This window comes from Panthera tigris, chromosome E3, assembly GCF_018350195.1.
Source record: "Panthera tigris isolate Pti1 chromosome E3, P.tigris_Pti1_mat1.1, whole genome shotgun sequence".
NCBI classification, from domain to species: domain Eukaryota; kingdom Metazoa; phylum Chordata; class Mammalia; order Carnivora; family Felidae; genus Panthera; species Panthera tigris.
This window is the reverse complement of record NC_056675.1, coordinates 9069282-9092808: the sequence shown is the minus strand read 5'-3', so window position 1 is coordinate 9092808 and position 23527 is coordinate 9069282. Positions and strand designations below refer to the sequence as shown.

Genomic DNA, 23527 nt, shown 5'->3' with positions numbered 1-23527 from the left:
AAAGATACCCCTTTAGGGGCCTCATGCCGGGTACCGGACCACAGTATATCTCACGGCAGACACAGGTAAGTGATCCTGGACACACGGCAAACCGAGGACAGTGGGGGTCCTGGGGGTGGGGGCAGGAGACAGAGGGACGCAGGCACAAAGAGGGAAAATACAAAAGTAAACTCAGGGCCTTATGCAGAGCAGTAATCAGCGTGGGCCACGAACTGAGACGGGAAACATCAGTGTTCCCGCCGGCCCCCAATGCCACTCAGATCCACAGGGAGAGAGTCCTGAGTATGACCAACCTGGGGCTGATCTCCAGCTCGAGAGGCCACTGCAGGAAGGTTGGGCTCTGTTTTCTCGTCTGTGTAATGAGATTAGTCATAATGCCTGCCCTACTCACTTCTAGAGGAGCTGAGGAGATGAGTCGATGAGCAGGAACGTGTCTTCAGAAAGAAGCGAGCTCTCCACCTGTTGTGATGTTCGCTCTCAACGCCTTTCAAAGGTAGAGGAGAAAAAAAGTAAATACATATATTTATTAATATGTATTGTATAAAAATACGTAATATATGAAAACATGTTGGGGCACTTAACTGACTCACTGGGTGGGAACGTGCAAGTCCTGATCTCAGGGTCATGAGTTCAAGCCCCATGAGCATAGAGCTGCATAAAAAACAAAAAGAGAGAGAGAGAGAGAAGGGGCATCTGGGTGGCTCAGTCAGTTAAGCATCTGGCTCTGGATTTCGGCTCAGGTCATGATCCCGGAGTCATGGGCTCGAGCCCCACATCGAGCTCTTGCACAGAACATGGAGCCTGCTTAAGATTCTCTCTCCCTCTGCCCCCTCCCCTGCTCATACTTGCACACTCTCTCTCTCTTTCTCTCAAAAAAAAAAAAAAAAAAAGGAATAGAGAACTTATTATATATAAGTATATATATTATATACACAATAAATATGTAAAGGTACAGAGGTACATAGGGAGTAACATAGCATATATATACTCGTATATCTGGGAGGGAGAAGGTGAAGGGCAAATACAGCCAAATGCTCACAGTTGCGAATCCGGGTGGAGGCTCTATGAATGGGCATTCACTGTACTATATATTTTCAACTGTCCTAAAGGTGTGACCATTTCTATAATAAAGAGCTGGGGAGGGGCGCCCGGAGGGCTCAGCCAGTTGAGCGTCTGACTCTTAATTTCCGCTCAGGTCACGATCCCAGGGTCATGGGATGGATCCCCTCGTCGGATTCTGTGCTGGGCGTGGAGCCTGCTTAAGGTTCTCTCTCTCTCCCTCTGCCTATCTCCCTTCCGCTCGCTCTCTCTCTCTTAAAAAAAAAAAAAAAAAAAGCTGGGGAGTTAAAGAAAGCCCAGACCCTCTGGTTGGCCCCCACCCTTCTCCCCTCCACACCCCGCGGGTACGGGAGGGCCAGTGCCCGCCTCCACGGGGCTGTCAGTAGGAGCAGGGCACAGGGGTGTGCAGGGATGCCCTTGAGGTGACAGCGCACGACATTACAGTGATTGGAAAATGGAGACGCGTGCCAGGGGGCGAGGGTGCTAGGGGAGCATTTGGGGGGGCACCAAGCCCGACCAGAGCACATGTCTAATCGCACTGGCCCCTGAGGTAGGTAGGACAGGAGGCTTCTGGGTACCGCAAGGTAGCAGGGTCCTCCCGGAGGAGGCTCCCCCCACGCACACCCCCAGACTCCCCCTGACCTCATTCTCATTTCCCTTCCCTGAGCTTTTTTTTTTTTTTTTTTTTTTGGGGGGGGGGTTTCCCCCATTTATTTATTTACTTACTTACTTTTAAACTCGCATCCAAGTTAGTTAGCGTACAGGGCACTAATGATTTCAGGAGTAGAATCCGGTGATTTCCCTGAGCTTTTGTTCTGGCTTCGGTCCCCAGTTCCCTTGGGGCCGAGTCAATCATGAAGGAAATACAGTGATTTCCAATCTTGAAAAATCTGAAACTCTCTGCCAACATGTCCCGGTAAAGAGTTGGTCACGAAAAGCCTACCAGGCAGTTACATAGTTGGCAGGAGTATTTACCCCTTTTGGAGGTCACTGTCATAAACAGTTGGAACAGTTTAAGTCCTTTTGGGGGGGGGGGGAAATAGTGTACGTGGGCTGGCAATCAAATAGCATGTAAATGCATCATAATAACTAGAGAATATTTATAATTTTTTTTAAAGTTGTTTTTTTAAGTACTCCCCGAAGGAGTCTGAGTTTTAGGAGGGTGGCTCCGGCCAGATGCAGCTGGATAAGGAGAGGAGGCAGGGCGATGTCGGGGAGCTCCCCCCTCCAGGGCCCAGGCTGCAGGGGGACAGCAGGGAGTGCCCTAAACTTGCCTTTGGGTGTGACCGGCTAATCCAGGCTCTGCCCCACCCGGCCGGTGATCTTGGACAAGCCCCTTCGTCTCCATGCTCCTTCCGACTAGAAAATGAGGGTAACTCCCTTCAGCACAGGGTGACTGTGGGGGGCCCCAGGTGCCAGGTAGGCAGGACTGTCACTGGGGCCATGGGGACCCCGGAGCTACCACCGCCTTCCTTGGCCCCTCCCCGGCCAGGGCCTCCTGGAGTGGGGGGTGGGAGCATCCACGGGCTTGTCCAGGCAGCGGTGCCTGATTGTTCTCTTCAGACCCCTCCCTGGGATGCCAAATCCGTGGGGCCAGTGGATTCTGCCCCCAAACCTGTCCGACCAGTTGTTTGGGAAGAGGGGGCACCTGGGAGGAGCTTCAGGAGGTACCGGAGGCAAGCTCTCCAGTCCCCGGGGCAGACAGCACAGCGGAAGCTCTGGGACGCTGCAGACAGACGGACGGTCAGACACTTGGCCTGGCCATGGGGCTCGGTGGGGGACAGTATCGGCTGCCGGTGCCACTGTGGCTGCTGTTGACCTGCCTCCAGCAGGGGACAGGCCTGGGTGAGTGAAGGGGGACGGGGCACCGTGCCTCCGGCTTCAGGAGGACAGACCCCACCTCCCCAGCTGCTTCCCAAGGCCCAAGTCTGGGGACTGGGTCCTGGGTGGGTCAGGGGAGATGGCCCACCAAAGGGGTCACAGACAGACACCTGCCCCCACACCCAAGACAAGGGAGTGAGCAATGCTTCCTCCCTCTCTTTAGGGTTCTCATCCCCATGCCTCCTGAGCTCCCATCCTGTTCTCAGCAACCACCTCCCCTCCTTCTGTCCCTGAGGAGGGTTTAAACAAGTCTACAAGGGCAACTCCCGGAAGGAAGGAAGCTCTCCCGGGGGGCTGCAGGCACTGGTCACTGTGGGCTCTTACACTAGAGGGGCTTAGAGATGCAGCGCCCCATCTCGGCTACTCCATTCCTCCCTCGTTAAGTGGACATTAAGTACCTGCTGTATGCAGTGTGCACTGGGCCTTGGAGACAGGAGCGGGGGCTCTGAGGAAGGAAGAGTCTAATCCTGAACCTCGGGAGCCGAATGGGATGGACATGAATCCTGCTGAGGGGAACTGAACGAAAAGAGGGAGAGGGCTCTGGAGACTTGCGTGAAAGCCAGCTTCCCCTTTCTGCTGCCCTCCAGGACTGGGGACTGCAGAGAGAAGGGGCACTGTCCTCGGGAGCCTTCTGGGCAGCAAGGCTGGACGTGGCCACATTAGTTGTCCTGGGTCCTGAGTCCGTCGTGCCCCCATCTCTGACGTGGGGGCTCAGGGTTCTTGTCCTTTCCTGTCCCCACCCTTCCCCAGTGAGGCTGAAGCAGGAGGGTGGGGGTGGGGGTTAGGGCACAAGATCCAGAGGGCCAGATGCCTGGGGTGGGCTGGCAGGTGGCACAGCCCTGGGCCAGGAAGAGAGGATGTCCCGTGCTCTCAGCCAGGACACCTCCAGGAGGGGCGCGTCTGGGCCTGGGGTCTTGCTGGGGACCTTCCCGTGTCACCCCCTCCCAGCCCCCCAAACCACTCATTCCTCTTCCCAAGCAAACCAACCTGGACCATCTGGGTGGAGCAGAGGGACTTGAGAGGCAGGTAAACTGAGGCCCAGAGAGTGCCGGAGCTCAAGGTCACTGTCAAGAGTCCCGTCTAAGGTTTGGGCTCAGGCTCAGGCTCCCTTAAATCTGAGTCTCGCCCCAACAAGGCCTAAGACGTCTTCTTCAGAATTGTGTATGCAGTGGGGGAAGGGGTCTCCTGTGTCTCTATGCCTTCCCCAGGCCCTGCCCACCGCGGAGACCCCAGTGACTCAGGTGGGGCAGGGCCTCCCTCCTGACCTCCCACAGTTCCTACCCCTAGTAGGCGAGCAAGGCAGGAGGCAGGGCCGGACTCGGTCACCGGCCCATGCCCCACGGGCAGACCCTCCTGATTAATGCCTGACTGGAGCTTCCAGGAAGAGCCTCCACTCCTCCCTCAGATTGGGGCCCCCAGATCAAGTCTGTGCCTCCCCCTTCAGACTGGGGCTTTCAGGACCATGACTCCCACTTCAGACTGGGCTGTGGGGGCTTGGTTGTCCTGTTGAGCCCTTCTGTCTGTCCCCCGCCTGCCCCAGAGCGCATCAGCTACGTGCCCCAGCTCTCCAGCCCCACCCTGGCAGGGACACTCACCCAGTCTACCTTCACGCTGGAGCAGCCAAGGGGCCAGTTCAGTCGCCTCAACATCTCCGACTTGGACACCATCTGGCTGGTGGTGGCCCACAGCAACGGTGGGTGCTGCAGGGGCAGGCCTGGGTGTTCCCTCTGTGAAATGGGCAGGAGGCCTGGGCGGAGCAGCGGCTGTGGGGGGAGGGGAGGCTGGTCTGCAGGGGATGAGGCGTGAGGGCTGCCTGGCCAGGTGGGATGGGGCGGGGCCCTGCCCTCGAGGCCCCCACCATCTGACCTGCGGCTACCCTCAGCCACCCAGAACTTCGCTGCCCCACAGAGGGTGGAGGACATCCCAGTCCCGGCTGACTTCAGCCAGAGGGGCTACTATCTCACGCTGATGGCCAACCGGTTGCTCTACCCGGGCAACCAGCCTGGCAACCAGCTCCGGGTCCTACGAGTTGGCAATGATACCCGCTGCTCCCCTAAGACGAGAGGCTGTAACCACCCCCTGCCGGGCCCTGGTCCCTATCGGTGAGTTCCTGCCTGTGCCCAAACCTGAGCCTGGGGCAGCTCCAAGCTGAGTGCCTGGGTTTCTGCTGGGGGGTGGGGGTGGGCAGGGGGCAGGGACCAGGGACGCCTTGGTGAATTCTCCCTTCTTTCTTGGGCAGAGGGCCCCCCACTTGAGCCCCTCCCCCCATGGGCCATCTCGCCCCTGCGGGTGTTTTCCCATCCACAAACTGTCCCCAGCCCTGTCTCCCCTCACTCAGGGCTTGATTCACTGATGTGGGGTGCTGGGGAGCTAGTGCATCCCACACACATTTCCTAAGTGAGGATGTTGAGGCCCAGAGAGGGTGAGGGATGCGCCCAAGGCTACACAGCTGGAACTGAAACCCCTTCTGGTGGGTTCTAAGGCTGGCTTTCAGGCCCAGTCCCCACTTCCCCAACCTCCCAGTACCTGGGAGTCAAGAGGTCAGACAGGTGCCGGGGCCAGAGGGTTTCAGGTTCCGGGGACCCCCACCCCCAATCCTGGGTCTCCTTCTCAGAGTGAAGTTCCTGGTGACGAGTGACAGGGGACCTGTGGCTGAGACAGAATGGTCCAGCGAGACCCGCCTGCAGCAAGGTACGGGGCCAAACGAGCAGGTCAAATGCTGGGGCTGGGGGCCTGGGGCCTGGGGGACTCCTGAGGTCAGGCTGGGCTGGGGAGAATGGACCAGCCCCCCATCAGAGCCACCATTACCATCCTGCTGTCTGCAGGTGCCCCTCCCCCAGCTGGGGCAGGGATGGTTGGTCTGGAGGCTGTTCCAAGTCCCCCTTCTGGGTCAGAACTCTCTTCCCTCCCCCCCAACCCCCCACCTGCCTGGGGGACCCCCTCACACCTCTCAGCCAAGGCACTACAGGCTGTCCCAGGACCCCAAAGCGCGGGCACCGTGGTCATCATTGCCATTTTGTCGGTCTTGCTGGCTGTCCTTTTCACTGCCCTCCTTGCTCTGCTTATCTACACCTGGTAAGTGGCCAGGGTCTGGGCCCCCTGGGAAGGCTGGGGTCTCTGACCCAGACCACCTCTTATCCTCCTCGTCCTCTCTACCCAGAAGCCAGTAGGGCTTGTGTGTGTTCGTGTGCGTGTGCGTGTGCGTGCGTGTGTGTGTGTGTGTGTGTGTGTGTGTGTGTGTGTATATGCATGAACCTCTCCCTCCTTTGTCCCTTTCTGCCGACCGACTGCCGGTGCGGGATGGTGGTGGCCTGGGCGTGTCCTCGCTCTCTGAGCGGCACCCCTCGCCCCCTGGCGGCAACATCTGGAATTGCGAGTAGGGGGCTCACCGCAGACACTCCAGATGGGAGACACCGAGGCGGAGAATTGCTTTCAGTTGAAGCGCTGAGCTTTGCCTCAAAACTTCATTCAGAACTCGCATGCTGGGGCCTGGTGGACAGGGGTGCCCACGGGGCTTCCTAGAGAAAAGGGGAAACCTGGTCTCTGGGTGGGATTTGGGGAAGGGGGGAGCAGTTCTAGGAGGGAGGGGGGAGGGTCTGGGGCAGGAGGGTTTCTGGCAGCCAAGCAAGGGGTGGGGGGCGGGGGTCATGACTCCCAGCTGAGGAAAAGGGCTGTGTCCTGAAGGCCAGAGGGAGCCAGTGGCGGCTCTCGATGAGGGGAGACAGGGCAGACCCTGGGGTGAGGGGAGTAGAGGAGAGTGTGGGGGCTGGGAGGGCACAGCTGGATTTGTGAAGTTTAGAGGAATAGCCCGGTTCCCTTAGGTTAATCCAGCCCAGCCAGTGGAGCCTCAGTTTCCCCAATGCTCCTATGCCTCGAGCTCCAAGCCATGGGCAGTAGCTGTGGTACTTGGATCAGGCCCTATGCTCATCTTCTCTCCCCTCCCCGAAGTCACGACACCTGCAGGAGCGCTCCCATTTCGGGCCCAGAGCAGTCGACTTGCGTGAGAAGATACAACACCCACCACGTGACTGGCCCCCCAGCCGTGGGGGCCTCCTGAGGGGTCCGCACCTGCCCCTCGGCCTCCTCCCTGGTCCAGGCTGCAGATCCCGGGCTGGGAGCATGCCCGGAAGCTTCTGGAGCCCTGGGAGAGAGTGTTTCCAAGTGAGGGTGAGGGGAGAGTGTCCTTAGCCCAAAATTAGACCTGTCCCTGTCAGAAATAAATGTCCCCAGCAGCCCTGCACATCTGTGTTGTTGTTCACCTGGGGAGTCTCCCTGGACCCCTGTCCCCAGCTCTCCTGAGCAGGGTGGGAGTGGGGGCTCTTAGGAAGATATAGCACCGGAGGTGAGGCCCAGGGTCCCAGGCCAGCTGAGCCATCTGGGTCCCGGTAAGCCTCTCGTCTGGCCTCTATGTCCCTTTCTGGAAAACGAGGGTGATTACACTGGCCTCACTGGGCCCAGGTTCCTCTCCACCAATGAGATGGATGTGTTCACCCTGCCCTGCATGTCTGGCCCTGGCTGTCCCAGCCCCCAGTGTCCTCCCGGTGGCCCCCTCTCCAGCTGACCTGGCCTCCCGGCTGGAGGGCTCAGGGCCTCTAAGCCTCACACCCAGCCCTGGGTGCTCACTCTGGGCATGGGGGGAAGCAAGTGCATGTGGCCCTGGGGCTCCTAGGGAAGCCTGGGCTCAGCCCAGAGCTGACTCTGGCCCCAAACCTAGGCCAGGGCGCCCAGCATTTGTCGTCATCAGCCCCACTCAGGGCCGGGCGGGAGATGACCCGAGCAGGGTTCTGCCCTCAAGTTGCCCCGTGCTGGGGGAGGGGGGGCGGGAAGGGAAGTGGGGGGAGTAGAGGGACACCAGCACTTCGAGGACTAGAGGGGATGCAGGTGCCAGATCCAGATGAGGCTTCAGAAGAGGCTTGCTGGGCAGGGGTGTCCTTGGCAAAGGAGCAGTGCTGTGCCAGGTGACACGGGAAGGGGGCACAGGTCGAGGCAGCAGCCTATGCAAAGGCCTGGAAGCAACTAGGGGCTGGTGGGCCGGCAGGTTTGGGTGGCTTGAGGATGGGGTGAGGGATGGCAGGGAAGCGAGGGGCGGCCCTTGCCACATCCCCTTGGGGCAGGGGGCAGGGAAGGAGGGCGCTGGCTGGGTTCCCAGGTGCCTGTCTGTGGGAGGGGCAAATGGCCCTGATTTAATAGCCAGTGCAGACACATCCCGTTCCAGGCTGGGAGGGGTGAGGGTGGGGAGGGGGGTAAACAGGCTTCCGCCCCCTGCCTAGGTCAGCCTTGACCTCTCCAGAGCCTTTTCAGAGCAGCCATGAGCCCCAACCCTGGGCCTGGGTGACCCTGGACACGTCCCTTACCCTCTCTGGTCCTCAGTTTCCCTTTTTGTAGAAAGGGAGGGTTGAACTGGGTGACTAAGGCCCTTACTGCACAAACCGACGCCCCGTACGGTGAGGCCTGGCAGGAAACAGATGGCATGCTGTCTGGCAGGGCAATTGAGAGCGTTTACAAAGGTGTGGTCAGCGTGCTAAGGGAGCCAACAGGAGAGGGCCCGGACCCAGTGTTTATGACGGGGACATAATCACTCCTGTACCTCAAGGGCTGACAAGGGGGGAGTGGTATCTCCAGGGCCAGTGAGCCGGAGTCGTGGGTGAGGGTCTGCCCAGCAGGGGCTGGAGATAGAAGGACGCAACCACTAGAGGGAGCCGATGAGTAAATACCCCCCTTTCTCCTGCCTTCTGACCTCGCGCTGGTGTCTCGTGACCACACCTAACCAGAAACAACAGGGCAGGGGGCTCTGGGTGATGTGGTCCATGTGCCACCCTCTTGGGACCAGAGCGGGACAGAGAAGGACCAAAAATGGGTAACAGAGGGCTCCTGTGATCTGTTTTACTCACAGCACTTCTGACACCAACAAATTCTCTGTTGTCCACTATGATTTATTTTTCTTAAATGTTTATTTATTTTTGGGGGGGGGAGGGGCAGAGAGAGAAGGAGACAGAGGCTCCGAAGCAGGCTCTATGCCGACAGCAGGGCTCGAAGGCGCGAGCTGTGACGTCATGACCTGAACCGAAGTCAGATGCTCAACCGACGGAGTCACCCAGGCGCCCGGGTGTACTATGATTTAATTCCATTCTGACACTAACTCCCTGGAGTTAGTATAGACGGGTAAAGGGCTCAGCCCCGTAGGACTGTCCCCTCCGGCTTCAGACACTGCTGGCAAGTACTGAGTTCAGGGACACCCACATTTCTGTCCAACTGGGCTACAATCAGGGACTCCTGTGACCCCATCCGCGGATCGGCTGATTTGCTAGACCGGCTCACGGAACTCAGGAAAACCGTTTACTTGCTATTCCGGGATTGTCCTAAAGGCTACAACTGAACAGCAAAATAGAAGAGCCGCCTAGCGTGAGGTGTGGGGGGAGGGGCGCGAGGTTCGCATGCCCTCTCTGGGTGCCCCACGCTCCCAGCATGTTTACCAACCCGGAAGCTCTCCGAACGGGGGCGCCTGGGTGGCTCAGTCCGTTAAGCGCCCAACTCCGGCTCAGGTCATGATCTTGTGGTTCATGAGTTCGAGCCCGGCGTCGGGCTCTGTGCTGACAGCTCAGAGGCTGGATCCTGCTTTGGATTCTGGCTCTCCCTCTCTCTCTGCCCCTCCCCTGCGCATGCTCTGTCTCTCCCTTTCTCTCAAACATAAATAAATGTTAAAAAAAAAAAAAAAAGAAGAAGAAGAAGAAGAAGAAGCTCTCTGAACCCCATCGACTAGGGTCTTTCTCGAGGCTCCATCACGGAGGCATGGTTGAATCAACCACTGCAGCCCCTCGATCCTCGCCCGCGACAACCTCGCCCGCGGTTGTCGCGGGGGTGGGGCTGGAAGTTCCAACCATCTAAGCGCATGGCTGGTGACTCTGGTGACCAGCCCCATCCCGAAGCCACCCAGGGCCCCCCCAAGAGTCACCTCATTAGCATGGACTCGGGTGTGGTTGAAAGAAGCTTGTCTGAAAACAAAGGACCTTCTTGTCTCCCCTAACATTCAAAAGCGTCTAAGACTCTTAGGAGCTCAGTGCTGGGAATCAGGAACAAAGATAATTAAATAAATACACACATTAGTTTGAGAGAGAGCAAGTGTGAGAATGGGAGGGGCGGAGGGAGAAAAAGAGAATTCTAAGCAGACTCCATGCTCAGCGCAGAGCTCGATGCGCAACTCGATTCCGTGAACCCCGGATCGTGACCTGAGCCGAAATCGAGAGTCGGGTGCTCCACTGACTGAACCGCCCAGGCGCCCCAATATCATGATGATATCAGAGAGGGTCACAGGCCGCCTTTGTGCCAAGCCTGTGGAATCAGACCCTTCCCCACCTTTGTGGTCTCCAGACCGGACAGAAGGGCAAACAGGTGACCTGAAAGTCCTGTCCCAGACAGAGGGCTGCCTGAGGCCAGAGTGGGGGTGGGGGCGTGCAGAGGGGACTCTGCAGGAGCGCATCCCGGAGTCTTAGAGGACAGGGACCTCTGACGGGACATCCCAGAGGCCCCCAGGGCCACCATACAACCTCCATAGCCAAACCTAGATCTGCCCCCAGACCCCCACCTCCTCCTGGTGCCCTGGTCCTCCAGGCCTCAGGCCAAATGTTGAAGCCCCTGATGAACCTCTCACCTTAACTACAGGCCCCCACTGAGTACACGCACCGTTTTCGGTGACAGGCACAGCCAGGCCCCGAAGCCGAAGCCATCTCCTCGGGTCCTGCCTGGTGCCGAGCTCAGAGCCCAAGCTCAGGGATGCAGAGAGCCCAGCACGTGTAGGCGGGATTCTCTCCCACCCGAGCTCCCGTGGAGCCTCAAACAGGCCTGGGTTTGCTTCCCTGAGCTCTTCTGGGGCCTGGGAGCTCGGGGCTGGCTGGAGGGGGAGGCCTGAGCCAGGGTGGCCCCGTAAAGCTGCTGATCATGATCTGCATGCAGCAGACAAGGAACCTCAGCTCCGGAGCTGTGTCGTGGGACCCGCTGTCGGGGAGAGTCACACGGCGGTCAGGACCCTGGGAAGGTCCGTGCCCTGGCCCCAGCCCCAGCCCCGGCCCCCTGCCTGACCCTCCTGGCTGTTTTCGTCCATGAGAAAGACAGAAGAGATGGGCCGCAAGCTCCCATCATCCCCTTCCCTGATCACCCACTCACTCCTATGCCCAGCAGACCCTCACTGACTTCAGGCTCACCGGGCACGAGACATGGAGACCTGGCCTCGTGGGGGCTAGGAATGCACAGAGGTAACAAGGGGTCTTTATGTGACGGAGCAGGAGCTGGTGGGGTGACACTGACCGCTGACCCACTCAGCATGCCTGCTGTCAGGGGCATAAACCTGGGGAACATGGGCTTGGGGACAATCGTCTTGAGCCATGAAATGATGTCCAGTGGGTCCCCATGTCACCTGCTATCAGGCTGAAAAATGGACAAATGGATCTGGGCAGGAGCCTTTTTCTGCCTTGCTAACTGTTTTACTTTTTCTTTTCTTTTTTTTTTTTTAAGTTTATTTTTGAGAGAGAGAGCGAGCTCGAGCGGGGGAGGTGCAGAGAGAAGGGAACAGAGGATCTGAAGCAGGCTCTGCACTGACGGCACGGAGCCCGACGCCGGGCCCGAACTCACAAACTGTGAGATCACGACCTGAGCTGAAGTCAGACGCTCAACTGACTGAGCCCCCCAGGACAAGCCATGGGAACTTGGCTCGCTTCCTGGAGGAAGCTGTCTGAGCCGGCCCAGAGATGGGCATGACCGTTTCCCAGTGGACACGGGATAAAATCAGAGAGCTGGCTTCTGTTCCCGGGTTGGGCTCAGTACAGGAAGAGGACAAAAATGGAGCAGACACCCAGACACCCAGCTGTCCCCTGCAGCAGGAACCCAGGTGGCCCTCGTGGACTGTCACGGGAATGTAGACAGCTCCACCCCCTCCTCCCTGCCCGTGGGTATTTGCACCCCATCTTTGGCACAGGACCCAGCTCCGCTGGGAACACTGGCTCGCACAGAGGGGCCTGAAGGCCTGGGTGGTGGCAGAAGCCAGGCAGGCAGGAAGGGCTGCGATGCCCCAGAGAGGAGGGAATCAGCTAGTCCTGGAGTCCGGGAGGGGGCTGCTTCTGCATCTGACCCTATCCTCTTAAACTCCCTGGGGGATGTTTCCACCCTGAGCCGCCAAAATGCACCCCAACTTGAGAGAGGGGTCTCTCTAGGGTCCCAGTCACCCAGTTGGGAGGCCTCTCCCAGGGAGGACAGTCCAGCCAGGGGGGTGGTCTCCTCCACCCTCCCAGGATCCGTTGGTGAATCCCAGGCCAAGGAGCAGGTGCTCCTGGGATCCCCCTGGGGATGTGCTGTTTCAGGGGCCAGAATCTCTGCTTGCTGGGTGGGTCTGAGCCGCCCAGAGTCAGGTCTAAGGTTCCTATCAAGATGGCCCAAGGGCTCACACGTGATGGTCCCCTTGCCCTGCTGATGCTGTTCCCGCCTCCTGCCACCTTCATGGAGACCCCAAACCCTCCTGGCCCTTCAAGCCCAGCTTGTACGTCTCCCTTCTCCTTGTGGCCACCTGTGACCCCTTCACTGCAAGTTATTTGTCCCCCCTGAATCTCAAGGACTCCAAGAATATTCCCTGGTTGTCCATCCATCCCTAGTGGGGTGAAGGGTCCAAGAAAGACAGACGCGGAGCAGGGGAAACAGACAGGAGACGCAAACCACCCTTGTCAGCCACCCCTGGTCACTCCAGCCCAGCCCAGCGAATGCCACCCACAGAGGGCTCCGTGAGTCACAGGAGGGACTGACCCATGGCACAGCACTTACTGGGTCCCAGGAATGGGCCGAACAATTCCCAGACGTGAACCCCTAAATCCTCAGGCAAGCCCACGATAAACTCATTTTACAGATGAAGAAATGGAGGCATGGTGAGAGCCACCAGGGCAGGAAACACAGGGGAAGGGAACCCAGCTTGGGGTGGGGCAGGGAGGGTCTTAGAGCTTGGCTGGCGGGGATGGGGCTGCAGGGCTCCTGGAGGGGACTCAGGGTGCCCAAGGCTCCCACCCCTGCCTCTGATCTAGACAGCAGCTTGGGTGGTCCCCTTACCGCCCCCAACTCCCTCCCCCAGCTTCCTCAGCGGGAGGATGGGGCAGGGCTTTCCACTCCTTTCGGAAAGGTTCAAGAGGTTAATGAGAGCCAAGCACGGAACTGCAATCAGGAGATGAACTTCGCGGAAGACAGGAACCTGGATCTGGGCTGAAGGCCAAGGGTGGGGTGGCCAACGGCATCTCTGGTCACGGAGCCTGACTACCCGCTGTCCCAGGGCCACAGCTGAGCCCCTCTGACCAGCCAAGGGCCCCCACGGAATCCCCAAGAATGTCAGAGACCCCTTCTCTTCCACTGCGCACCTGCTCCAATCAGGGTTATTTGGGAGGTGGGCCCTCAGGGCTGACAGACTCTGCTTGTCCCCAACTCACCTGCCTTGAGTCTAAGGCCCGGTTGACAGGGGTAAAGGGGAGAACAGGTTCGGAATCCCACCAGGACCCTGGAGGGATCCCAGGCCTGTGTTAAGGTCCCAAGGCATTAAGAGCGGCACACAGATTGGACCTTGAGTCTCCATCTTCAGGCTTGGTCCCCAAGGTGGGGACATTTATCTCTCAACATTTCTCCATGTCCCCAGCTGCCTGTTGTCCTTCCCAGGCTGCATGCTGGGCACCGGGGGCAGAAACAGCTTAGCCACAGTCCCTGTCCTAGGGGGCAGAGGGTAGCCAAGACAGAGGGGTGTCCTCTTGGGGGTAAGGAAGCGCTCTGTCCTTGCTGACAGGTCAGGCAGGCCCTTTGGCTGGGGTGGGGGGGGGTTGGGTTCATGAGGTGGCCGGAATGATGCCAGAGGTGTCCTTCTCTGCCAGACAAGGCTGAAGAATCTGGGCCCCCGGAGGGAGGTGGAGGAGACATCTGGTAGGTCCACTGGGCAGAGGTGGGGACAGGCGTGAAATGCCCTGGGAAGGACCTTAAGAGTTGACCCGTTTAGGATTCTACCCTAGGACCTCGTAATTCCGCTCGGAGGTATTTCCCCAAGGGAAGCGAGTGCTCGTGTCCAGCAGAAGACACACGAGCTATGTTCACCGCCGTCTTACTCGTGACAGCCCCCAAACTGAACATAGCGCGGGTGTCTCTCCACGGGCCAAGGGAGAAGAAATTGGAGGAAATTGTGGGAAGCCAGGAACACAGTACATTCTGTATGGTTCCATCCATCTGAAGGTCAAAAGCAAGCAAGACTGTCAGATAGCTGTTGTCTCTGGGGGAGGCAGTGACTGGACGGGGGCACGAGGAAGCCAGCTCGGGGCTGGGAATGTTCTAGATCTCCGTCTGGGGGATGGTTGCCCAGACGGGTTGCATGTGTGAAAAATTAAGCTGTTCACTTAAGATCTGTGTGGGTTTGGTGGCACCTGGCAGCTCAGTGAAGCGTTAGATTTCTTGCGTTTGGCTCAGGGCATGATCTCGCGGTTTGTGAGTTCGAGCCCTGCGTCTGGCTTTGTGCTGACAGCTCAGAGCCCGCTTGGGATTCTGTCTCTCCCTCTGCCCCTCCCCAACTCGCTCGCACATGCTGTCTCTCTCTCTCTCTCTCTCTCTCAAAAGTAAATAAACATTAAAAAAGAAGAGATTTGTGTGTTTTACTGTAGGAGAGAGGGTCCGTGTTTATTCATGAGCCTCTAAGGACAGCACCGCGGCCACGAGGCCCTGACCCACAGAGGAGCTGGTCCCCCCCCCCCCATCAGCCAGGCTGCCCCTCCCCCCAGGCGCAGGCCAGAGAGACGTGGGCCAGGAACAGAGCGCGTGGGGTCCGGCAGGGGAAGAGGGGACAGTCACACAGAAGGTGTAGGAGGACGGTGGAGATCCTGCAGGGGGCGGCTGGGGCAGGAGACCCCAGTGAGGCTGGGGCCCGAGTGCCCGCTATGCCCCAGGAGCAACCGGAGTGGAGGAGGGGGCGGTGGGGAGCACTGCTCGTGGTTGGGAGTGAGGGGTGCGCTGGAGCCTCTGGGCAGGAGTCAGGCTGAGAACCGGGAGCCGCCTCCACCTCCTGTGTCCCCCCCCCGAAACCTGCACCTCCCTTCTTTACCCCAAGACCCCTGGTTCCTGTCAGCCCAGCCAGGGTCCCATGCGGAGCGGAGCGGGGAGGCGATGGCGCCAGAAGCCACAGCAGGTTTATGACCTGGCTGCGGCTGCCCTGCTCTCAAGCCAAGTTCCTGTCTCACACATACATCCTTCTCCCCTTGGAGCCGGAAGAGGCCCGGTCGGGGCCCAAGAGGCCAGGGTCTCCCCGCGATCATGCCGTCCCCACGATCTGGGGCCATTTCTGCTCAGGGGACACCCTGAGAGCTGGGCCTGGCCCCTTCATCCCTACTTCCTGGCCCCATGTCTACTCCTTCAAACCCAGCCCGGTGCCACCCCTTCCAGGAAGCCCACTCGGAACACGGCCACCCTGTGTAGGAAGGGGGTGCTTTGGTTTTCTTAGAGGCCCTGGCGGAGATCTGGACCCAACACCCAGGACTCCTGGTTTCTCACTTGCCTTGCCACGCCTCAGTTTCCCACTTTGGGGGTGGTGGGAAAGTAGTTTTTACCCACAGGGGCTGAGGCTGAGGGGGTTCACAGAAAGGGGCCTAGAGCTCCCTGCTGGCAGCCACCCTCTGCCACTGGTGGGATCTCCATGCCCACAGGGTGCCTGAGGGACACCTGTCACCAGCCCTGTGCCTGCCTCGGCCCACCTTGGCTTCTTGCCCGAGACCACGCTCAGCCACTTTGGAAAGCCCAGAGGGACCCGCAGCCTGTTCCCACCCCAGCCCCCAACAAGGGGTCCCTGGGGAGAATCGAGGGGCCATATCGTCCTTCCCCCTGTCCCCACCTCAGTCCGGGGGCTAGGACGGTCCCCTCTCTTTCTGTATTTTCTCTTCCTGACTTCCTGTCTCTCTCGCTCTGTTGCTGAATGTTTTTCTCCACCTATTTCTCTCTCTGTCTTTCACTCCGGGCCGGGTCTTCTCTCTGTCCTGCCAAGGACAAGGACAGGGCCCTGCTAGGAGAGGACAGCTTTGTCAAAGCGACGTTGCGGCTCCTTGTTTATAAAGCAGACGTGATGCCAGCACTTAGTCCCCAGTTATGCTGTGGATCCAGAGCCGATGAGGCCTGTCCGCAGGGGCTCTGTCTGTGGTTTCCTCATCCCCTCGCACTGAAAAAAGAATGTCCCTGACGTGCTCCGCACTGGAAGGTGCCTCCTGAGGTCTGGTGACATCAGCATGCCGTCTTCACAGCCACTCACTCTACGGGGTGCAGCCACCACTGTCCCACTTTACAGATTAGGCAAGTGAGGCCCAGAGAGGCAGAGTCACTCGCCTAAAATCACACAGCAAGTCCTATTGGAGTAGTGGATTCAGGATTTGAACTCAGTGCTGCACCTCCAGTGTCCACACTCTTCACCACGGGCCTCAGTTTTAAAAACCGTATTTAAAAAAATTTTTTTTAATATTTATTTATTTTTGAGAGACAGAGCATGGGTGAGGGAGGGGCAGAGAGAGAAGGAGACACAGAATCCGAAGCAGGCTCCGGACTGTGAGCGGTCAGCACAGGGCCGACGCGGGGCTCGAACCCACGGACCGTGAGATCATGACCTGAGCTGAAGTCAGCTGCTTAACCGACTGAGCCGCCCAGACGCCCCTTAAAAATTGTATTTAACGCTCTCTGTCTACATGGGGTGAGTGGGGTGTCAAGGCCAGCCGGAAGAGGGGAAGCTGACCTGCCCCCCCAGACTTCTCATGGCTGCTGAGTCCACACTGCCTGGCACACGGCTTCGCTCGGCCCAGAGCCTGCCAGGGCTCCCTGCGGCCCCGGGCTCAGTCCAGAGTCCTGCGCCCGGAATTTGCGGGTGCCCAGCTGGGCCTCTCTGACCTTTGTGTGGGGGCGGCCCTCCCCACCTTCAGCACATCTGCCCAGCTGCTGGGATCCCCATTCCCTCTCCTTCCTCTGACCCACCGTCTCAGCACCCCCTTTGAGCTGCAATGCCCGAGTGCCATTGCCCCCGTCCTGTCTCCTCCCCGTAGAAGGGACGGTACCAGCAGCCACCGTGTGGGGGGTGGGGGTGGGGGGTGGCAGGGTGGCATGACAAGGCCTTTCCTCTGGGCAGTGACAGTTTTCCCCAGGAAGCGCTGTGGGCGTGGGCCTCCAGCTCAGGAAAATCCACAAGGTCTGGTTGGGGCAAATGCAATGGCTCCAAAATATTGAAACCACAAAACCGAAAACAATAGTAAATGTTTACTTAAGTTTCTTCTAGAAGTAACACTCTGTCAGCCTCACCCACTGTTACACTTAGTATTTTAAAACATGTCACTGCGCGTGAAAACAATTTGTAGGTCACATTTTCTCACTTTGGAAAAATCCCCAAGATTCCCAAGAATGCATGGCGTTTGTAGAAAAATCAAGGCCAGCAGCAAATCACAAGAGCTGCTTGTACCCAGACAGCTTCAAAAGCTAAGTTAGAACATTATTTTCAAATATGTTTATGGCCAAAATATACATATGAAGTTGGGGTATATTTGCAATTTTTATTTTTTATTTAAAAAAATGTTTTTTTCATTTATTTTGAGAGAGAGAGATAGAGAGCAAGGGAGGGGCAGGTGGGGGGGGGGAGAGAGAGAATCCCAAGCAGGCTCCGCCCTGTCAGCGCAAAGCCCAACTCTGGGCTTGAACCCGCGAACTGCGAGATCGTGACCTGAGCTGAAATCGAGAGTCGCCTGAGCCACCCAGGCGCCCCTGAACCAGCTTTTTTTTTTTAAGGGCACTCTTTAGCGGTATCAAGTGCATTCACATTGTTGGGCAACCCATCTCCAGAACGTTCTCATCTTGCAAAACTGAAACTCTATACCCATGAAACAACAACTCCCCATCCCCCCTCCTTCCACCTTCCGGTCCCTGGCAGCCACCATCCCACTTATTATTTCTAAGAATTTGACGACGCCAGGTATCACATATAAGTAGAAGCGTGCAGTGTTTGCCTTTTCGTGGCTGGTTGATTTCACCGGGCGCGATGGCCACAAGGTTCGTTCGTGTGGTAGCATGTAACAGGATTTCCTTCTTTTCTTTTTTTTAATGTAAACACTACCCCCAACGTGGGGCTCGAACTCACAGCCCTGAGATCAAGAGTTGCATGTTCAGGGCGCCTGGGTGGCTCAGTGGGTTGAACGTCTGACTTCGGCTCAGGTCATGATCTCTCGGTTCATGAGTTCAAGCCCCATGTTGGGCTCTGTGCTGACAGCTCAGAGCCTGGAGCCTGCTTTGGATTCTGTGTCTCCTTCTCTCTCTGCCCCTCCCCAACTCATGCTCTGTCTCTCTCTCTCAACAATAAACTTTTTTAAAAAATTAAAATAGGGGCGCCTGGGTGGCTCAGTCGGTTGACCGTCCGACTTCGGCTCAGGTCATGATCTCGCGGTCTGTGAGTTCGAGCCCCGTGTCGGGCTCCATGCTGACAGCTCAGAGCCTGGAGCTTGCTTTGGATTCTGTGTCTCCCTCTCTCTCTGACCCTCCCCCATTCATGCTCTGTCTCTCTCTGTCTCAAAAATAAACGTTAAAAAAATTTAAAAAAAATTAAAATAAAAAAAGAGCTGATATTCTCCTCTAGCCTCCAGGAGTCCCTTCTTTGTTTGAGGCAGAATAATATTCCCGTGTGTGAGTGTGCATGCACGCGTGTGTGTAACACATTGTCTCTGTCCATTCTCCTGCCGATGGACATTCAAGTTGCTTCTATCTCTTGGCTATTACCAAAAACGCTGCAATGAACTTGAAGGTACAGATACCTTTTCAAGACCCTGGTTTCAGTTCTGTTGGCTAGATACCCAGAAGTGGGATTGATGAATCATGTGGTAATTCTATTTTTAATTTTTGGAGGAACCTGGTATGGGTGCGTTTTTGTTTTTTTTTTAACGTTTATTTATTTTTGAGACAGAGAGAGACAGAGCATGAACGGGGGAGGATCAGAGAGAGGGAGACACAGAATCTGAAACAGGCTCCAGGCTCTGAGCTGTCAGCACAGAGCCTGACGTGGGGCTTGAACTCACGGACCGCGAGATCGTGACCTGAGCCGAAGTCGGCTGCTTAACCGACTGAGCCACCCAGGCGCCCCGGTATGGGTGCGTTTAATCAATTTGGTTCCAGTTTTACAAGGATGTGAGCGACTTATAACCTCGTATTCGTTTTTGGTATACAACACGATGATGTGACACAGGTATGCATTGTGAAGTGATCACCACCAGAAGTTTCGTTAACGCCCACTACCTCACGTAATTATAATTTTTTTTTCTTGTGATGAGAACTTTTAAGATCTACGCTCTTTGTGACTTTCAAATACGCTACGCGGTATTGTTAATTACAGTCACCAGGCTGTAGGGTTAGATCCTCAGGGCTTATTTGACCTTATGTCTGGAAGTTTGGAACTTTTGACCAGCTTCACTCATTTCACCTGCCCCGCACTGGGTGCATTTTTAAATGTTTATTGGGATGTGGAGTGGAGCCCTGGCTGAGGCAGGTCTAAAAATAGCCCCGTGTGTGGGCAAGGCATTCAGCCCGCAAGCTGGGGGGTGGGGGGTTCCCCGAGTAAAACCATTTTTCTATCACTCAATGTCATCTTAAAGTTTTTAAATTCATTTTGACAGAGGGAGAGAGAGCAAGTGGAGGAGGGGCAGAGAGAGGAGACAGAGAGAGAGAATCCCAAGCAGACTCCTACTGCCAGGGTGGAGTCCTATGTGGGGATCGAACCCACGAACCATGAGATCATGACCTGAGCCAAAACCAGGAGTCGGACACTTAACCGACTGAGCCACCCAGGCGCCCCATCACTCAATGTAATCTCGATCGAACACTCATTTTTGATCTCAAGGCTGTCCCTTGTCCAGGGCTCTTTCCCTATCCCTGCGGAGCCCGGAGGCCGTCACTGGTCCTGCCGGCCCCTTGCAAGGCTCCTCTGAAGCTCCAACATCCAGACTCTGCAACTCCAACACGTTCTTCTTCCCACCTTTCTGATCCGCTGTGAATTGGCTTTCGTGAGCCCTGGGCACTTTTGACTGGCATGGGTCAAGATATTAAAACCTATTTAATGACTGGGCACCTGGGTGACTCCGTCGTTAAGCATCTGACTTTGGCTCAGGTCGTGATCTCACAGTTTGTGAGTTCAAGCCCCACACACAGTTTGTGAGTTCAAGCGGGGTGAGCCCTGCTTCTCTCTCTCTCTCAAACAAAACAAAACAAAAACCAAAAGACGTATATTTTATGACTGCTTTGGTATAAAGATGAACACAGTCCTGACTGGACTCATTTGTTATATATTCGCTAGATTATATTCATTTTCTTGTCCTTCTAAAACATTTCTGTGGGTTCCTAAAAACAGGTGCGTGGAGATACTCCATTCGCCCGACCACGTGGGGCAGGGGCACAGAAGTTCAGGGTGGGAGGGAGACCCGTATGCTAACGCCTCGAAATGTCAGCCTCCTGCATCTCCAGCACCCACGCACACCCACGTCCACCCACGTGGCTCCTCTGCTCCAAACCTTCTCGCCACGGGGAGCATTCCCCTCCCACCTGTGGCCGCATCATGCACCGCCTCCCCATCCTTCCAGACCAGCTCAGTGTCACAGCCTCGGTGAGATCTCCTGAGCCCACACCACCTCCATACCTCTCATTCATTTCTCCGCCCTCCACTTACCCACCCCGGCATGTCCATTTCTTCCCTTCAGCTGTGAACCCCTTGAGGGCACGGACCACAGCTGGCTGTTCTCTGGGTCCCCAGTGCCCAGCAGGCGGCCTGGCACACAGCAGACACTCAGCGAATGCCGAACACGTAAGCGGGCGGCCGAGTGAATGAATGAATGAGTGAGCGAGGAGGATGGGAAAGGAGGGCAGTGGTCTGCTCCACCAAGGGGTCCGCTCTGCAGGCCTCCACAGACAGAGGGTCTGGGCCGGTGGGGGAGCCAGGGCTGGGCTCCCCTCCCGGCCCCGCCCCCTGACTCACCCCTCCCCAGAGACGATTTCCGATTTCCGTGTTGACCATGTTCTGCCCCCGGAGTCCCCGCGTTCAGAGGCTGTGCTCCCAGGCTGCAAAGCCAAGGCCAAGGTGGTGCAGAGGGAAAGCAGTCATGTGTCAGCTGGAGGGGCGGGAGCAGCCCCCATACAGCCTCCTCCTTCCTTGTGAAGTGGGTGCGCTGCAGGACGCGGAGCACCCCGCGGGCGTCTCTGGGGAAAGGGGGTGACAGCACCTGAGGCTCGGGGTGTCACGCGAATCAGATGAGAAACCTGTGTGGGTGGCATCTAGAGAAACCAGGTGGCATCTAGTGGGTGCTAAAGAGATGTCATCCGGGTGCAACAGGGCAATTCGAGACCGTGCGGTGAATATCGTCACTCCCGGGGATGCCCGGCCCCTCAAGCCCCTTCCTCTCCCCAGGTCCCTCCTCCCTCCCCCCGCAACCCATCTTCTGAGGTAGGTCCCTCCCAGGACAGATGCGTGCTGTCATTGGCTTTCCAGCCCTGTGGTGACGTGGTGACGGGGGGGGGGGGGGGGGGGGGGGGCGGCTGCCACAGTTCAGTGCTTGTGACTGCAACACCCATTGTGACTGCAACACCCAGGCTTCCGATGTCAGCATGAGATGAGGGGTCTGTGGTTAGGGCCGGCGCTGGGGGTGTCTGCACAGAGTCACTTCCGGCATGTGCTTTGGGGCGTTGTTTTCAGCTGGGTGTGGCCTTTGGGCCTGGTTTTCTGGCCCTCCCACAGAATCTGTGACACGCTCAATGGCCTTCTAAGGAATCCCTTTCTGTTTAAATTAGTCAGAGCTGGTTTCTGTTGTTTGGAAGTAGAAACCAGGGCAGTACGGCCCAAAAAAGCTAAGGGGGGGGTTGTGGGTGGTATCATTAAAGGTCTAGCGCCCAGGGGCGCCTCCGTGGCTCAGTCGGTTAAGCCTCCGACTTCAGCTCAGGTCACGATCTCACGGTCAGTGAGTTCGAACCCCGCGTCGGGCTGATGGCTCAGAGCCTGGAGCCTGCTTCCGATTCTGTGTCTCCCTCTCTCTCTGCCCCCCCACCCCCACCCCGGCTCGCGCACACAGCGCTCTTGCTGTCTCTCACTCTCTCTCAATAGTAAACTCTAAAAACAAATTTTAAAAAATAAAGAAAAACATATATGTCTGCTGTACCATTGTGACAGATACTGTCTCCGGTAGGCAGTACAAAGAATTAGGGATGTGGATTCGTTGGAGGAGGGGATTTGCGGCTGGGAGAGAAGAAAGACTGACTCTTCATTGAAAGCATTAAAAAATTTTTTTAATGTTTATTTTGGAGAGAGAGAGAGAGAGAGAGAGAGAGAGAGAGAACAAGTGGGGGAAGGGCAGAGAATAAGGGAGACAGAGGATCTGAAACAGATTCTGCGCTGACAGCAGAGAGCCCGATGTGGGGCTCGAACTCACAAACCGTGAGCTCGTGACCTGAGCTGCAGACGCTCTACCAACTGAGCCACCTAAGCACCCCTGAAAGCATTTTTTTAAAAAGCAATCTCTACACTCAAGGTGGAGCTTGAACTCAAAACCTCCAGGCCAAGAGTCACATGCTCTACCAACTGAGCCAGCCAGGCACCCTCTTTCTTTTTCTTTTCTTTTTTTTTTTTTTTAAAGGAAGCATTGGAAAGCATTGTAAATATCCAATGGCTTTTGAACTTGGTAAAGTGTGCCTGTGTTGTACAAATAACAAAATAGGAAAAGAAAACAGAAGGTAAGAGAAAATAGAACCTGTGCTAGGGACCCACACATAGTGTTTCCTGGGCATCCTTGGCAGGTGTCACTGCGCCCTTGTTGCCGGTGATGAAATGAAACCAGCTCATGGCAGTTCAGAAAGCCACCCAGAGTGACCCAGCAAGGGAGTGGTGAAGCTGGGTCTAGGATCCAAGTCTGCAGTGATGTTTCAGACGGTGCCCTCGGAGCAGGAAGGGCGGGGGGAGGGGGGAGAGATGCCCAGGACCAGTTATGGCTGTGCCAGTCCTAGGACTGTGACCTCTAGATCTGGGAGAAAGACCGCGAGGGGCCAATTCTAGAAACCTGAGCTCCTCATCCAAGTTCCCACCTCGGGGGAGGGAGGAGGCGTTAAGTGAGATGATCACTGAGAAAGCCCCCTCTTCACAAACAGGTTCTCAAAAAGAATCCTGGTCTTTCAGACTCAAATACACTGTCCCCAAAGCTCTGGACTGCCCTGGCTCTGGCTGCCTCCTTCTGTGTCCAGGTGGCTCTAACATAAACACACATATTGTTTGCTAAGTTCGTCTGATTGTTCATTCATTCATCTTACACCTACGCAGCGCTTCCCACGCGTCAGGCTCCGGTGGCCAGGGCTGTCCTCCTCGCACGTCCCCTGCCCGCGTGTCCCCGCACTTGCCCGCGCCTCTGAGTACACACTAGGGCCCACTGCCCCGGTGAACCTGGGAACTGGCATTGGGACCACGCCCGCCGCCCCCACATACCCGTGGCACGGGCCACCCGGCGCCGACCGTCGCCCCCTAGCCCCACGGCGCCCCCGAGCCAGCAGGGCAACAGAT

The 23527-nt window shown here is 57.1% G+C and overlaps 1 protein-coding gene across 1 annotated transcript; it reads left to right on the top strand.

Moving 5' to 3' along the window:
- The first annotated feature begins 2549 nt into the window (after positions 1 to 2549).
- On the top strand, positions 2550 to 7238 carry UPK3BL2 (uroplakin 3B like 2). The gene is made up of 6 exons (XM_007073898.3): positions 2550 to 2904; positions 4481 to 4633; positions 4823 to 5042; positions 5555 to 5631; positions 5895 to 6015; positions 6889 to 7238. The coding sequence occupies exons 1-6, from the start codon at positions 2823 to 2825 to the stop codon at positions 6995 to 6997; spliced, it is 762 nt and encodes a 253-aa protein (XP_007073960.2). The 5' UTR covers positions 2550 to 2822; the 3' UTR covers positions 6998 to 7238.
- Positions 7239 to 23527: the final 16289 nt, after the last annotated feature.